The following is a 16,781-nucleotide window of genomic DNA, read 5'->3' as shown; positions in this document are numbered from 1 at the left end:
GAAAAGAGAGGACAACTAAAAGGTCACCAACAGTTGCATAAATACCAAACGGTGGCATTTTCATATGGTGATGAAAATGAATGACGTCAAAGCTCTACGTAACAACACGGAGAATCTCACAGATGTGATGGTGAGAGAGAGAAGCCACATTAAAGAATACGTACTGTATGACTCAGTCTCTCTCACTTTCTCGTCTATTTTTATTTTTATTTTTTTAAAAGATTTTATTTCTTTATTTGACAGCGAGAGAGGGAACACAACCAGGGGGAGTGGGAGAGGGAGAAGCAGGCTCTCCCCAGAGCAGGGAGCCCGATGCGGGGCTGGATCCCAGGACCCCGGGATCAGGACCTGAGCCGAAGGCAGACGCTTAACGACTGAGCCACCCAGGTGCCCCTTGTCTATTTTTAATATACAAAGTATTAAAAACATGAAAACTCAACTCTGGTGTTGAGGGTTGCACTTATTTTTTAATAAACATTTTATTTATTTATTTGAGAGAGAGCATGCACAGGCAAGTCGGGGGAGGGGGAAGGGAGAGGGAGAAGCAGACTCCCTGCTGAGCAGGGAACAACCCCCCCCCCCCCCCCCCGGGGCAACGTGGGGCTTGATGAAGGGCTCTATCCCAGGACCCTGAAATCATGACCTGGGCCGAAGGCAGGTGTTTAACGGCCTGAGCCACCCAGTCACCCTGAGGGTTGTGCATATTAAGTGCTGGAACTATAAAGTAAAGTAAGGAAATGATAAAAGCCAGGGCACTGATGACCTTAGGGGAGAGGGAGAAACTGTGAGTGTGAGGGGCGCACAGGTTCCTGGCTGCTGGCCCTGTTCTGTTTCCTGCCCTGGGTAGAGGATACATGGGTCTTCCCTTTATAATCATTTGTCAAGCTGTACATTGATGTTTTATGCATCTTTCTGTAGGTGTTTTATATTTCACAATAAAAAAGTTTTGGTGCACCTGGGTGGCTCAGTTGGTTGTCATGATCCTGGAGTCCCTGAATCGAGTCCCGCATCGGGCTCCCTGCTCAGCGGGGAGCCTGCTTCTCCCTCTGACCCTCCCTCCTCTCATGTGCTCTCTCTCTCTCATTCTCTCTGTCTCAAATAAATAAATAAAATCTTAAAAAAAAAAAGTTTTGATTTGCTTTGTTTTATTTTTTTAAAAGATTTTATTTATTGGGGCGCCTGGGTGGCTCAGTTGTTAAGCGTCTGCCTTCGGCTCAGGTCATGATTCCAGGGTCCTGGGATCGAGCCCTGCATCGGGCTCCCTGCTCCGCGGGAAGCCTGCTTCTCCCTCTCCCACTCCCCCTGCTTGTGTTCCCTCTCTCGCTGTGTCTCTGTCAAATAAATGAATAAAGTCTTAAAAAAAAATAAAAGATTTTATTTATTTATTTGTCAGAGAGACAGAGACAGCACAAGCGGGTGAGTGGCAGACAGAGGGAGAAGCAGGCTCCCTGCAGAGCAAGGACCCCAATGCGGGACTCGATCCCAGGACCCTTGGATCATGACCTGAGCCAAAGGCAGGCACTTAACCAACTGAGCCACCCAGGTGTCGCTGCTTTGCTTGTTTTAAAGAGAGAATTTGGAATGTAAGGTAGGTAGGGAGGAACTAGTGAGGGATGCAGGACAGAGAAGCAAGGGGATGAAAATATATAAAAGAACAGTTCAGAGTCGGGGAGGATGGGTTTAAAGGTGCCAATATTCATACAATAGCAATTGTAGAAGAGGCCAGGGGTAATGGTAGAGTAGCAATGCTTAAAGAAATAACTGCTGAGGATTTTCTAGAATTGAAGACAGACTTATATCCAATTTATCTAACAGGGTAAGTAAAATCAAATCTAAACCCTGGCACATCATAGTAAAAGTGTAGAACATCACTGATAAGAACATGTTAAACCCCCCCCCATCCCCAGAAAATAAGCCAGGTTATCTGTAAGAGAAACCACATTTAGATCAGAGGTCTCATTAGCATAAACAATGGCCAAAAGAGGGTGCCTGGGTGGCTCAGCTGGTTGAGCGACTGCCTTTGGCTCAGGTCATGATCCTGGAGTCCCAGGATGCAGTCCCCCATCAGGCTCCCTGCTCAGCAGGGAGTCTGCTTCTCCCTCTGACCCTCCCCCCTCATGCTCTCTCTCATTCTCTCTCTCTCAATTAAATAAATAAAACCTTTAAAAAAATGGCCAGAAGGGATGTAGGAGAAACAATGGTTTCACCTAAGATTTTATACCCACCCCAGACAGAGGGCAAAATAAAGACAAATCTAAAAGGAATAGGCTTACTACCCGAGGCTCTTATAAGAGAACCACAAAAGGATGCCCGTCTGCAAGAAAAAAATGGGGGTAGAGCCATAAAAGGTTTGACCCCAAAGAAATGATACTGGACACAAAAAATGATAAAATAAGCCATTAAGTATGATTTACTATCTACTGATAAGAAAACAGAACTAATTACCACCTGCTTAAGAAAAAGGGGAGGGGCACCTGGGTGGCTCAGGCAGTTAAGTGTCTTGTGCGTCTTATGCTGAGACTCCTGATCTCAGCTCAGATCTTGATCTCAGGGTGGAGTTTGAACCCTGCGGGCTCCCCGCTGGGCAAGGAGCCCACTTTAAAAAAAAAAAAGAAAAAGAAAAAGGGGAAACGAAAACTTTAAACTCAATGACAGGATTGCTGGTGGAGGTCATAGAGGAAAAGTATTTGAGGTTATCATCATGGGTGGGACATTCAAATTACTAAACAACTATCAACAGTGCTAAGAAAATATATAGTTAAATAATATATTTTTTTAAAGTAGGCTCCACACCCAATGTGGGGCTTGAACTCATGACCCTGGGATCGAGTCGGATACTCTACCAACTGAGCCACCCAGGCGCCCTACGGTTAAAATAGTATCTTCAAAACTTAAAGGTACCCAGAAAAGAAAAGAAGCCCAAAACAACAACAACAACAACAACAACAACAACAACAACAACAGGAAATGCATGATTTTGCTTCCAAATCAGCAGAGGGAGAATGCAAAATTAAGACTTAAGATGTGCTGCTACAGTTTCAGTTTTTAAAAAATGGAGAGTAAATTTTTAATACCTCAGATTGCCAATCCTAACAATTTGTCAAATTAAAGAAATGATTATTAAATATACACTTTGTAAGCACTTACAAAAAATGGAAGTGGTGTGACCATGTGGGATTACCAGGAATTGACTGAGAAAAAGTTTTACCAATGTAGCTTTATGCTTTGCCCTCTTTTTTGGTTTGGTTCAAGTTTTTTACATGTCTATTAATTGAAACAGAAAGTGAGAAGATACAGAAAAAAATAAAGAATCTCATCTACTGTGAACGTGTGTGTGTGTGTGTGTGTATAAGTGTGTATGTTGTGACTCAGGCAGGCTGTTAGGTTAGCAGACGAAGAAGCAAGGGACAAATCTGAGATGCACTGAAAAGAAATGGACTCGGGAGACTGGAGATGGCAGAGGGGTGGCCAGGTGTCTAGATTTTGATGTCCAATAACCTGAATTTGCATCCTGGATCTGCTACTAACTAGCTGTCAAAAGTTACCATGGCCAAGTGACTCCAATTTCACTTCCTACTCTCAAATGCCTTGTGAGGACATAGCGAAAACTGTCAGTCTTATCTACTGTCCCTCTCAGCTTTAAAATTCTATGAATCTTTTATTTATTTTTATTTTTTTTATTTTTACATTTTTTTTTAAATTCTATGAATCTTTTAAAAAATTACATGAACTGAAACAAAATCTTAAAGCATATGCTTGTTAAGTTTCCAGATGAGGCAAAACTGGAAAAGTAACAGAGTAAAGCGTGAAAAAGAATCTAGACTGTGTCACTGTAGGTTGAAATCACTATCATGAAATTTGACAGGAAGAAGCAAAGACCTGAATATAGATTAACAAAAGATCTGCAGGGGCACCTGGCTGGCTCAGTTGGTAAAGCATGTGACTCTTGATCCTTGATCTCGGGGTCATGAGTTTAAGCCCCAGCTTGAGTGTAGAGATTACTTAAGAGGAAAAAAAAAAAAGATCTGCACAAATACGGAGCGGAGAGGACATGGCATGACAGTGAGTCATTTGAAAAACAGCCAGATATTTTAACATCTGCTTCTAGAGCCAATGATATGATGGGGTTATTAGACTAATTAATGAACTCTCAGGCTAGAGTAGCAGAAGCAGTGTTTGTGGTCAGAGAGGAATAAATCACACTAGTAAGTACAAGTCAGATTACATGTAGAATATTCTATTCCATTCTGGAAGAGTCTGACAAATTGGAATGCATCTAATGAAGGGAGTCCAGAACTAGAAAGCATCCAGAAACCATATGACATCAGGGCACTGGGGAAGTTTTTTTTTTTTTTTAAAGATTTTATTTATTTATTTATTCATGAGAGACAGAGAGAGAGAGAGAGAGAGGCTGAGGGAGAAGCAGGCTTCCCACGGAGCAGGGAGCCTGATGCGGGACTCGATCCCAGGACCCTGGGATCATGACCTGAGCCGAAGGCAGACGCTTAACCATCTGAGCCACCCAGGCGCCCTGGGGAAGTTTTTCCTGGAGTAGAAAGACCCAGAAAAAGTGACAGCCGCGGGGCGCCTGGGTGGCTCAGTCGTTAAGCGTCTGCCTTCGGCTCAGGTCATGATCCCAGGGTCCTGGGATCGCGCCCTGCATCGGGCTCCATGCTCCGCGGGAAGCCTGCTTCTCCCTCTCCCACTCCCCTGCTTGTGTTCCCTCTCTCGCTGAATCTCTCTCTGTGAAATAAATAAATAAAATCTTCAAAAAAAAAAAAAAAGTGATAGCCGCCTCCTAGTATTTGAATGCTCTTGACAGCTGATCCAGGTCTAGTGGTAGAGGTGTTAAGAAGCAGTTTTTGGTGCTATCTTCAAACAGAAGTTGTAGGGCTATCGGTGAAGGAAAGAGAAGGCTCTTTGTACTGGGAGGGAAGTTAAGACCTGGTAAGCCCAATCCCAGAAGCCCTTTCCAGGTCTAAGGCATCTCTAATTCTAAACGACTGACTGTCTCCAGTATAAGGAAAAAAGAGAGCTGCTTCCTCAATTGCTATAGGTAACTTTTAACAGACGGTACATATTCGACGTGCCCAGCTCTGTACTAAGCACTTTCCACAGGGGGAAAGAGAGCAGGACAGGGCTTATAGGAATTCACCTTTTGAGAAATGATATGATACCATTATTACACAGACCAAGTGTTTCCCAAATGCTTCTATTATCCATAGAGAAGGGGTTGGGGGAGAGAGAACACAGTGCTTATGTCAGGAGGGGTCAAGAAAAAAATGGAAATAAATTCTTCATACTCTAGGCAGAGCAACTAATAAAATGTCTGAACTATAAACAGAAGTCTAATACTTATGACCAAATTATTCTCGATACTTTAGGAAACAAGCCTCAGTAAGCCTTCAGATCGAAGGGAACCATTTAAAATGAATTGTAAAGAGATGCCTTTAAGAAATGTATCTAAGGGGAGGGGTAGGGAATGGGCAAAATGCATGAAGGGGAGAAGGAGACACAGGCTTCTAGTTATGGAATCAATAAGTCACAGGAATAAGAGGCACAGCATAAGGAATACAGTTAACGATACTGTAATAGCTCTGTATGGGACACATGGGAGCTGCATTTGTGGTGAGCAGAGTCCAATGTGTAAGCTTGCTAAATCACTAAGCTGTATACCTGAATCTAATGTAACATTGTGTGTCTACTATACTCGACAACAACAACAAAAAGAATGCGGGGGGCCTGGCTGGCTCAGTCAGTAAAGCATGTGACTTGGGGTTGAGTTTGAGCCCCACATTGGGTGTAGAGATTACTTAAAAATAAAATCTTTAAAAAAAAAGGATGTATCTGATTTGATAAAAAGAATACTGCTTCTTTGATCTTACCAATAAAAGTTAGTAATGTTTCTAATATAAATTCACCATGCCCTACAGACTTAGACTGATATATTCCTACTAGAATTTACAAATGTGTTTGAAACAAATACTTCTGCTGAAAAAAGGCATAAATCTCCTCACTTTCTTCCCCACACCAAAATTGGACACAAAATTTATTTTTAAGGGGAGACACGTGAAGAGAGTTCCTCTGCTTTTGTGCCCAGTGGTTCTCTTTGGAACACTGGGGTACTGTAGTTATAAAAACACAATTTTCCAGCTGACAGAAATACTTGGGAGAGCAAGTCAACACCTTCATTAAACTTCAGAGATAGAAAACCTTACACTGCCAAGCGACTACAAGGTGCCACAAGGGACTGGTAAAGAGCCAAGGAGCCCATACACTCAAGATCTCCTAGGAGTCCTGACCCCAGCTCAGTCCCGGATTCCTTCCACTCAACCAAATGCCAAGAAAAAAACTGAGTTTTTTCAGTCCTATGTATTAAGATTTACCAGAAAAGGTGTTAGAAAGCACCACGATTTTCACTGGCTTTGATTGTTTGCCATACTACCCATAATGATTGAAAAGTACTTACTTCCAATGCATAATACACTGGTTTGTCTCTGCCAAGCTTGTAAGCCACTGTGGTCAGAAGGCCATGCTCAGAAAATACACACTGTAGGAAAGACAAAAATATTTCAGTAGCCAGGAAAATGAAAAGATAGCGGAAGAATATTTTTTAAAGCTAAGATGACCTAGGTACAAAAATAATTCAATAAATATGTAACAATTAAAAAATAAATCTTAAGTCAAAATTACCAGTATTAAGGACAATACATTTAAACAGTACAAAATGTTTATCCCTTGTTCCAAATTAGATTTGCATTAAGAATCTGACATGGTCCTAGCATAGATATCCCACCAGCTATCAAAATCACACATGAAAAAATTCAAAGAACCTAAAATAGTTCTTACTAGAGCCACTTAAATTTAGTGATCTTCATCATTTTTGGTGAGCTCTAAATTAAACCCTAATAAAGATTAAATAAAATCTATAGAATCATAAGTAACTTAATAGCAAATTATGCTCAAGCATTATTTATATGAAGTTAAAGACGACTTTCAATCTTTTAATTAGGAAAAACCAACCTTGCGGCCTGTATTACATAGTAAGAAACAGCCTGTTCCATACCTATAGTTGGGGGAAGAATGAACAGTGTGACAATTTTATTAAAAATAAATCACGAAACATCAATAATACAAGTCATTTAAACTGACATACAATAAGTCATTATCTTAAAGTTTTAGAAAAGTTCCAAAAGTTAACAAGCATCACACACTCCTTTTGGAATAACGTTTTAAAGACTAAGTCTAGAAGAAAACGTACTTAGTGCAATCCTAAAGGAAAAATGCAAGCATGGTATTTAGTGCCTAGTCACAGCCCAGGACTGTGTTTATAAAGTACCACCAAATGACAACAAATTCTACGTCCAGTCACATTGCTACTAACCCACATGGAATGAAGCACTTCACTGATGGGGCAGGCTGCTTAGCTCTATCATTAGTCCAATCATGAACTGAGAAACACTGCTATCTTCTGGCATGGAGGGGAGGCTCGGTCCAGAATGCGGGAAACTGGAGATGGACCTTGGCGAGGGGAAAGCTACTGAAGGCCTCGCTTTCCTGTTCTCTCTGCAGGCTAGGCTATTCTACCAGGTGGGAGAGTCAGAGCGAGAATGGAACATGGCCTCCACAGAAGACCTGGATTTATTTTACGGCAGCCTTAAAAGTATAAGCTTTGGACTTTGCAACAAGTCTGGACATGAGTGAGGAGTTTTGACATGTGCCAGGCAGAGAAGTAATCCAAAGTGATACCAGTAAGGGTCACAGGGAAACAGTTTTCCACTGTGAGCTGTGACTGTCCCCCTTGGCTCTCTACAAACCGTTCTGCCCAAGCTTGGGATTCCCTCCCCACGGGCCTTGCTGCTGTGCTCTTTGATATTCTGGCAGGTGGGAGAACAGGGAGCACTCAGTTCAGGGGCAGGCAGAAGGATCCCAGCAGAAGCCACTACCAGTAAGCACGAAGGCAGCAAGCCCCATCATGTGGGTGTGAAGCAAATAGAAACCGAGGGCAATTTTTTCCTCTAGCAAACATTTTTCCAGGCACCACTGTTGTGAATAAGAATTAACCCAAGACATCCTATCTCTCTTCACTCAAATATATATTCTCTGCCTGTAGCCAAACAGCCAACACATTCAGGGAGCACGTGATTAACGAATATCTACGTTTTTAAAGATAACAGTCAACTAACACTAGGTACAGGTAATAACACATTTATGAATGAAAACACATAAATCACTATACCCTTTTACTTTCACAATGCTGAAAAAGCTATATATTTTATGTTAATCTCCTTTAATAAATATTCTTAAAAATGGATTACCTGTTTCATGCTTTAAAAAGTTAATTATTACCCGTTTCACCGCTTTTTAAAGGAGAAATCTGTACCAATTTAGCCCCCATATAAACACCCTGCATACCGAAGAGTAGTGTACGAATCTTAAAAGTAGCAAACTGACACAGAGGCTCAAGGCATTTAATAAAAGTGAATTCTTAAGTGAGTATACTTCACAAGTAATTAATGAGCATTATCAATGTATGAAGTGACTCTTGCTACCTACAGGCCACAACTTTCAAAGCAGTATACAGGCAGTTATTTTCCTCTGAAATTTTATTATTTTTTCTTCCCATACATCAAACATATATGGGGCTTTCAGCGTTTATATGGTCGACCTATCCTTTCTCAAGACTGCACTGTGTTTGAACATCGCGGAAGGTTGCCGGACTTTTCTAATCTCAGTGAAGGTGAAGGCTGCCCACTATCCCACATGGAGGAGTGTGAGTGGCCCCGGCCGAAGCCGTGAAGGTCAAGGCCTCCTTTAGAATACCTCATGCCTCTGGGGAGAGAGGGCATCTATCTTAGGTTCTCGTCCTTAAAAGCAAAATTAAATGCTCAAATAATCCATGTTCATTCAAGAAAAATCAGAAAATATAGAAAAGCTGAAAGAAAAATGAGAATCACCCATAATCTGTTCCTCGGCACCAAAACAGAGCCGGGCTTTCCGCTGAATTCTGAGCTGGCCCTCATGTGCTCCCTGCTGAGCTTTGAAGAGACTGACCAATTCTCAGTCCCACCCTCTCCAACCTCTTAGGACTTCATCCGGCCCATCACTTCTCTCTCATTCATTGTACAACTCCCATCTGGTCTCTGCTCGGACTCCAAAGAAACATTCTCTGCTCTTGTTGTAACTTAAAAGCACAAACAAAATCCCCCACACTTGGCATGATCCTGTCAACTTAACAAACTGCCTACTTGGCTCACCATTTCTGGATGGCCATTTTTGCAAAGTACATTCTGTCTCGCTGTCTCTGTTTTCTATCTGCTCACATCTCTTTTGGCCATTTGCAACCCGGCTTTCATCTTGAGCATTCTCCTAAAGCTTCATTCTGAGAAGTTACCACTGAAGGCCTACTTTCTGTGTACAATGGTCTCTTCTCATTCTCAGCCTCCATAACCTTTTTGTAGCAGTTTGCACCTCTGACCAAGCCCCCCTCTCTTAAGTGTCTCTACCCCGGATTTCCACATGAATGAATAATTGCAGTCCATTTTTATGAATTTCCCATCCCTGTGTCTCTTACTTCTCCTAACTTTTTCTTGGTAATTGTGTCTATTCCTATTGCTTCAAAAATCACCTCTAAATAAGGAAATGCAAAATCTCTACTTTCATACTGAACTCATTCCATATTTCAAATGTGTGCAATACACAGCTTATCAGAACCACAAACATGTCCCAAACAGAAAGTATACTATTCAGACCTGTTCCTGATAGTGGGCTAAGCCTACACACTGGGCTGAGGTGACTAGACTCCATACCTACTTTCTGTCTCTTGTCCCTCCACAGTGCCATGAATACCCCCCTACAGCCTCCCTCTCTGTCCCCATCCTTTTTAGTCCTTGTCCTTGTGACCAGGATGCCTGCATGGCGTTTTTGCCTCTAGTCTCTCCTCACTCTGGCCAAGGACTTCAGTATTATTAATGAACAGTTCTAGTCACTCTGAACACCAGCTCATAAACCCGCAGAAGTGTCCCACTGCCGAATCAAGAAAAAAACTCCTCAGTCTGAAATTTAGGGCTTCACGATATGATCCTAGCCTTACTTCCTACTACTGCCCTACCTGAATGTTCTCTACATTCTCTAAACAAAGTCTTCATTTCGCTCTTTGCGAGTTTTTCAGTGTTCCGTGCACTCACCAATATAGCTCCTTCTTCAAAACACCTCGTTATTAACATAATCTTTTGCGATTTTTCTCCCCATCCTTTGAAACCCAAGAGCAGTATTTCAAAGTTTCTTATGGCACATAAGTTCTGACTTCTCAGATGATTAAGTGTGTATTTGTCTTCTCTCCCCTCAGGAAGAGAAATACAAGCCCAAAGAACTTATGATTTTCTATTTCCCTCCTCCAACCTACAGCGGCTTGGCTTAAATTCACCATTCCAGGACTTGGCTGATAATGCTTAAGCGGGAAGGGAGTCGAAAGAGAAGGAAAAGCCGACAATTTTATTGGAAATGTCCCATGTGCTCTACACTGTGTTAGGTACTTGACGAATAGAGAGAGAGAGCCTCTGATTTACTAGCACTACCATGCCTGGCAGAGGAGGAAAGGTGGAGGGGAAATAGCCTAGTTTTCCATTATTTCTCTTGACTCCTGGTGCAGCTGTCTGGAAGCTAGAATTCAAAGAGTCTGTTTCCAGACCCATGCTCACTCAAGCTCGCTTGGTCATAACCTCAGGATACCATGACCTCCAAAGATTACATATCTCCCCTGCTCTCACACAGATGATGTCACACTCTTGCATGAGGACCGTGGACCATGCTGGGCCACAAGAACATGTCATTGAAAATGGGAGACATTCTATTATCCACAAAAGAAGAATTTAATCACTGAGGTTAACACTGATGAGAGAATTAGGAAATCCTCTAGAAAAGAATAAATGTAGATAGTCTCCCACTTGGTGGATGGGACTCCTTCCTACACAGGGTATAGTAACGCAGAGATTTTCAGAGCCCCGGCTAAGTGGAATCAGATGCATCTGGGGGCAAAGACTGCTCCTTTCACTTAACTAGCTTCACCACTCTGACATCTGTTTTCTTATCTGAAAATGCAAGAAATCTCATCACTCTTAGATATGGGGCTTGTTACAGATGCCCCAGGTCTGAGTAGTAAGGAGACAAGATTAGGAAACAAATGCACCAAACCTCTACTTTCATCATTCCTTCTACTTCTTGTCCAAGGAGAAATGCCAGATAATGAGGAGAAAGCACAATGCCAGGAAAACAGCACTGGAAATCCCACAAAAATATAACTTTACAGTTACAGTGAGAAAGTCTAAGGCAGGAACAGTATGTTGAGAAATATAGCTCATTTTTAAAAATTTTCAATTAAGAAATATTTTTTTAAAGATTTTATTTATTTATTTGAGAGAGACAGTGAGTGAAAGAGAGCACGAGCTGGGTGGGGGGGGGCAGTGGGGTTTGAGGGCCAGAGGCAGAGGGAGACACAGACCACCCCCCACGCTGAGCAGGGAGTCGATGTGGGGCTCGATCCCAGGACTCTGGGATCATGACTTGAGCTGAAGGCAGATGCTTAACCGACTGCGCCACCCAGGCACCCCCAAACATTTTTTAAAGTATTCTCTACACCCAACCTGGGGCTCGAACTCATGACCTGAGATCATGAGTCGCATGCTCTATGGACTGAGCCAGCCAGGTGCCCCTGAAACATAATTTAAATCATGGCTCTTCCTCCCATCTGCTCTGCCCTCCTCCACTCCCCCCCCCCCCAAACAAAACCATTAACACTTCAAACCAAAATTTAGTTTCTGGATGGAAAAGGTATTGAATTTTATAAATTAAGGTCTTTACAAGCCTTAGCATTGTGTTTACATTTATTTGAAGGAGAGAAAGAAAACTAAATGGCAAAAAACTTATTGGAACTCTTAAGCTATTGATTTTCAGCCTGGATGAACTTCAACAGATTTTCCTCATTCAAAGCACCAAAGGGAGAAACAAATAAAACACCATTGTTTTTTGGGTCTGTTTCTTAAACTCACGTATTTTTGGCTTGTCCATCCTGGAAGCACATTTGTCCCACCAATGCAGCAGACTGGTCCCCCAAACACTGAAAGCACAAGTGACAATAAAGAACACTAAGACAATGTTATTAATTTCCCTTTTTGAACAGCCATAGGATTTATTTTTCCTTTCTTTCATTTATCAAGGAAAGAACTATCTTGATTTTTGCATTGCTTCCATTTGGCCACTTCCCCATTTCTTAATATCCCCTACAAGATAGTAGGTATGGGAAGGAAGAGTTAGAATTTGGTCAAAAGGTTCTCAATGGCCCACACTGTGTCACCTAAGAACAAGAATCAGCCAATTTTGCTGCTTTTACCTTTCTTCCATAGTTTTGGAAGGGGCAGGCTGATTAAGATAGAGGAAGAAACCCCTCACATGGAACCGGGTAGGGCTGGGGAGGTAGCAAGGAGATGAAACTTACCCCAGATATTGGCACACCTTCCAAGGCCCCAGCTTTCTAATAAAATTTTAAAAAAGGATTATGAGTAATCACCAACTATTGTTTCTACTAACACAACTGCAACAGGAATGAACACGAATAGCAACATGCCAGAGCATGTGGGCAGACAAGACAAAGCAAGTGTTTCAACTACATATGTGATTCAGAGACAGATACTAGACATATTTCTAGAATGACAAGACGACACATGGTATTGGAGAATGGACATCAAACACTGGACTGGGAATCGGGAGACAAGGGGTCTACTCTTGGTTAGTTCGTGTTAAGCCACTGAGCAGGCTGCTGAAACTTCTCTATGCCTCAATTTCCTGATGTATAAAACGGAGTCCAGGTAACATGAATGCCTAGGTCTAATAGCTCTTTGTTATCGGTGCCATTAATAAGGAAAACTAACACATCCTTTAAAACAAACATATCAATAGCTATCAAACCGGCATGGAACAGCCTCATTTTGGAAGGCGGTATTTTACCATCTATCCTTCCTTACCCAAACTGCTTTTAAGAGAAGTAAGAAACCCAAGAGCGTTTGGGTACTGGGTATTACTTGTTCATAGCTGACATCATTCTTCAAGTTTAGATAAGCAAGAGTTAATTTAGGTCACGAATATGGCTAGCATTCTAGGGAGAAAAACGAGATTTAAGTGGCTGTGTATTTTACCAAACTTCATTAAAAAAATACTCTAATACAGAGCAATTTGTACTGGTATTAAGGAATTAGGGGGAAGGAACGTGATCCGTGAAGTAGTGTGATGTGCTAGGAACAGGGCCAAACAAAAGCTTTCCACTGAGTGCCCCCTTGGTCTCCCATTTGTGATCCTCTAGGAGCTTCAGGTTCCCTATCTAGAAGAGTAAGGGAAAGAATAGAAGCTGCCTCACATGGCTACAATGAAAAGGAAGTAATAGCATATATGTGGAAACCCTGTACAAAACAGAAAACATCTTCTAGATGGTGGATATTATTTTATTTCTTTCATGCTTTCTGCTTAATTCAAGACCTGCCTTTTTTATTTACTGGATATACTCTTAGGAAACCTGAACCTGGATAATAAGTGAAGGGTACACTTCATAAGGAACTGAAAGTGAATCCGTAGGTAACCGAGAAGCTATCTTCATATACTTAAGTATGAGAAGAAGCCTTTGCTGACACTATTGAAGGTTTTATCAAACTACCAGCAGGATCTACTAATGTGCATTCAGGCACATAAAGCGCTCCTTTTCCTTCACAGGGAGGGGTCTCTGGAGGATTCCTGGCAATGTCCTCTGGTGAAGCATGCAGAAAAAGTGACAGTGCATTTCCAACTAACTAGTCTGAAAGGTTGGTCAAGTATCATTTAAGATAGGTGTTTAGGACATTTAAAAACTACGCCTAATTTCCCTGTTACGCCAAAGCCCAAAGCACATCACAACTGTACTTTGTCATGGGGAACATCAGAATTTCTCATTCCAGAAAACTAGTTTAGTCTTTTATTTTGAAATACCATTTTCAGTCTTATGGGAAACTTAAAAACAAACAGACATGACTGAGTTTAAAGAAAACCTAGAGCTTGTCTAGAGCTTATAGCAATTTGGAGGGTCATGGAGATTCTAGACAAATCTGCTTAGTAAATGGACTTCTGCTTGTCTAAAACTAAATGGAAATGCACTGTATCTTTTCCAAATGAATGGGTAGCATAATTGGTGGGCAACCTACTCACCAGACTATGAGAGATTTTCTATAGTCAGCAAGGGGGAAAAAGGAGGACAGAAGCATAATATTTTAAACGCAAGAAAAAAACTAGGCCAGTAAATGCTTTTTCAACCATTCTCTAAAACTGTTTCTCAAGGATAAGTTTTTTTCTCTGACCCAAGGCAGTCTGTAGACAGCTATGAAGTCATCCAAGCACATTCATTGTAGATGAGCCGCGCTTCCCTTAAAAATTTCCATGATGCTTTAGAAGGCTTTATTATAAATGAAATATTTAAGGACTCTGCTCAAGCTTTATCCAGAGCACTTAGTATTCAACTCTGTTATTACTAACTCTGTAAGTAGTTTCTAATATTTGTCATGAAATGTCTAAACAATATATTTTTTTTTTTGCAATTGACCTTAGATGTATTTTTAAATTTTATCATAAATTCTAGATTTTTGTGCTCAAATACCAGTTCAAATCCTCCTGGAGGTTTTCATCCCTGATGCGTAATCAGAGATACTCAGTGATGCTAATCACACTTTTTGCTGAAAGTACTTTTTCTCTCCGTTTCAGTGAAAGCAACAGTAAAATGTCCATTATGGAAACCAATTTAATTAGCAATCACAAATCAGAAACAGACTCTTTGTTTTCAGTTTCTTTGCTAAAGTTTTGCTCAGGCTGACAAAGAATCTAATATAAAAACGTGGTTTAGCCATTAAAAGAGATTCAACAGGAAAAAGAACACTAACATGTGAAGAGTCCTTCCCATAAATTATAAGCACATACCACAACTACTAAAGTTATTTCAATTAAAAGAATAAACAGGCTCAAACATTCCCATGCCACCTTCTGTAGTTAGATTATTGCATAAATACCTTAAAAGTAGAATACTCAAAGAACAGCCAATGAAAGTTTATAAAATATAAAACCAACTGGTAAGAAGGATTCTAAAATTTAAGTTATAAAACTATTTAAACAGCACTAATTTCTTATTTTATATACTACCAATACTTACAGAAAAGTCAATTCTCAAACTAGAAAATGTAACACAACTGACTTTTGAATTCTGAATAGTAAAGCTTTTTTCAAAAATGAATTTTTTTTTTTTTACCATTAGGCCATAGATCTCAGAAGAACTCCGGACATTTGGAAGAATTTTCATCGGAATTTCAAAAAATCTGAAAAACAGTATGACAATATTGGGTATATAACACTATTTTAAATAAATATCTAGAAATATTTATATGTATTTAAAGACAAAATTGTAAATAGCAATTAAAAAATGGACGTATTTGAGTGCAGAGTTAAATAAGCCAGCAGAACATAGTTGTGTGTTTGGGTATTTATCATTCTAACTTTATACAAGCCGATAAAAAATAAGAAGCACACAGAAAACAAAGTACTTTTCTAAAGAGACCTAATCTTCCTAATCAAGACAATTAATTTGGCCTGTTTGCTACATATCCAACAATAGTCTCTTCTTTGAATACACAGTATAGACTTGTATACTATAGTTGAAATATCAACTATTAAAAGTTTGGTGCTCCACCAACATCTGAAAATAGTAAGATTTAGGTGATGAATAGCTAACGTATTGGGAAGTGCTTTTTAGGGGAAAACACAACTCACTCGCAGAGCTCTTTATCCCATTCCAGAGAATGAATGTTGAAAAGCATTGTCCTACTTGCATTTGTTACATCTGTACAGTGGACACCTCCATTGGCCCCTCCTGTCAAACTCTAGACGGAATAAAAGGACGTTAGATTTGTACTAATTTGCTATTTATTTATTTTTATTTTTAAAAAAGATTTAATTTAGTTGAGCGAGAAAGAGAAGGAGAAAGTGTATGTGAGTAGGGGGAGGGGCAGGAGGAAAGGGAGAGAATCCTCAAGCAGACTCCCTGCTAAGCGCAGAGCCCAATGCAGGCTCGATCTCAGGACCCTGGGATCATGAGGTGAGCCAAAATCAAAAGTCAGATGCTCAACCGAGGCACCCCCTAATTTGCAATTTAATTTACATGTTGTCAAGGGCCATAATCAGTAGCAGAGTACATAAAGCAGGAGAATGGAATGTGTCAATCACTTAATTTTCTAGTTTTCAGCAGTGTCTAATAGAAATACAATGCTAGCTACACGCATAATTTTAAATTTTCTAATAGCTACATTTAAAAAGTATAAAGCAGGTAAAGAGTAAAACTCTTGAAATTAATTTTAGTAAATTTTGGTAAAGAGTAAAACTCTTTACTCTTGAAATTAATTTTAATAACACTATATATTTTATTTAGCCCAATATATCCAAAATATCCTTTTATTTATTTATTAAAGATTTATTTTTTAAAAACTTTTCAAGTAATCTTTACACCCAACATGGGATTTGAACTTACAACCCCGAGATCAATAGTCGTATGCTCCACTGGCTGAGCCAACCAGGCACCCCCAAAATATCTTTTAATATAAAAAATTACTACTGAGACATCTTACCTATGTATTTATTTATTTAATTTGTAAGTAATCTCTACACCCAACGTGGGCTTGAACTCACAACCCTCAGATCAAGAGTCGCATATTCTACTGACTGAG

At 40.4% G+C, this 16,781-nt stretch overlaps 1 protein-coding gene across 4 annotated transcripts in view; it reads right to left on the bottom strand.

Moving 5' to 3' along the window:
* Positions 1 to 16,781, bottom strand: part of GK (glycerol kinase) — a 77,350-nt gene that overhangs the window by 20,283 nt on the left and 40,286 nt on the right. For 2 of the 4 annotated variants that reach the window (XM_045876057.3, XM_045876070.3), the window contains exons 7-13: positions 15,832 to 15,941; positions 15,314 to 15,380; positions 14,227 to 14,244; positions 12,494 to 12,529; positions 12,048 to 12,115; positions 7,024 to 7,066; positions 6,470 to 6,550 (exon numbers count right to left, since the gene is read on the bottom strand). In XM_045876057.3, coding sequence (XP_045732013.1) covers positions 6,470 to 6,550; positions 7,024 to 7,066; positions 12,048 to 12,115; positions 12,494 to 12,529; positions 14,227 to 14,244; positions 15,314 to 15,380; positions 15,832 to 15,941 — 423 coding nt within the window. The remainder of the gene's footprint in view (positions 1 to 6,469; positions 6,551 to 7,023; positions 7,067 to 12,047; positions 12,116 to 12,493; positions 12,530 to 14,226; positions 14,245 to 15,313; positions 15,381 to 15,831; positions 15,942 to 16,781) is intronic. The other 2 variants (XM_045876062.3, XM_045876077.3) reach the window with 1 other exon arrangement.

The sequence above is a fragment of the Mirounga angustirostris genome, unplaced genomic scaffold (genome assembly GCF_029215605.1).
Source record: "Mirounga angustirostris isolate CCGP_5_RB_7025 unplaced genomic scaffold, mMirAng1.0.hap1 SCAF_11, whole genome shotgun sequence".
In the NCBI taxonomy this organism is placed as follows: Eukaryota; Metazoa; Chordata; class Mammalia; order Carnivora; family Phocidae; genus Mirounga; species Mirounga angustirostris.
This window is presented reverse-complemented; position numbering and strand designations above follow the sequence as displayed.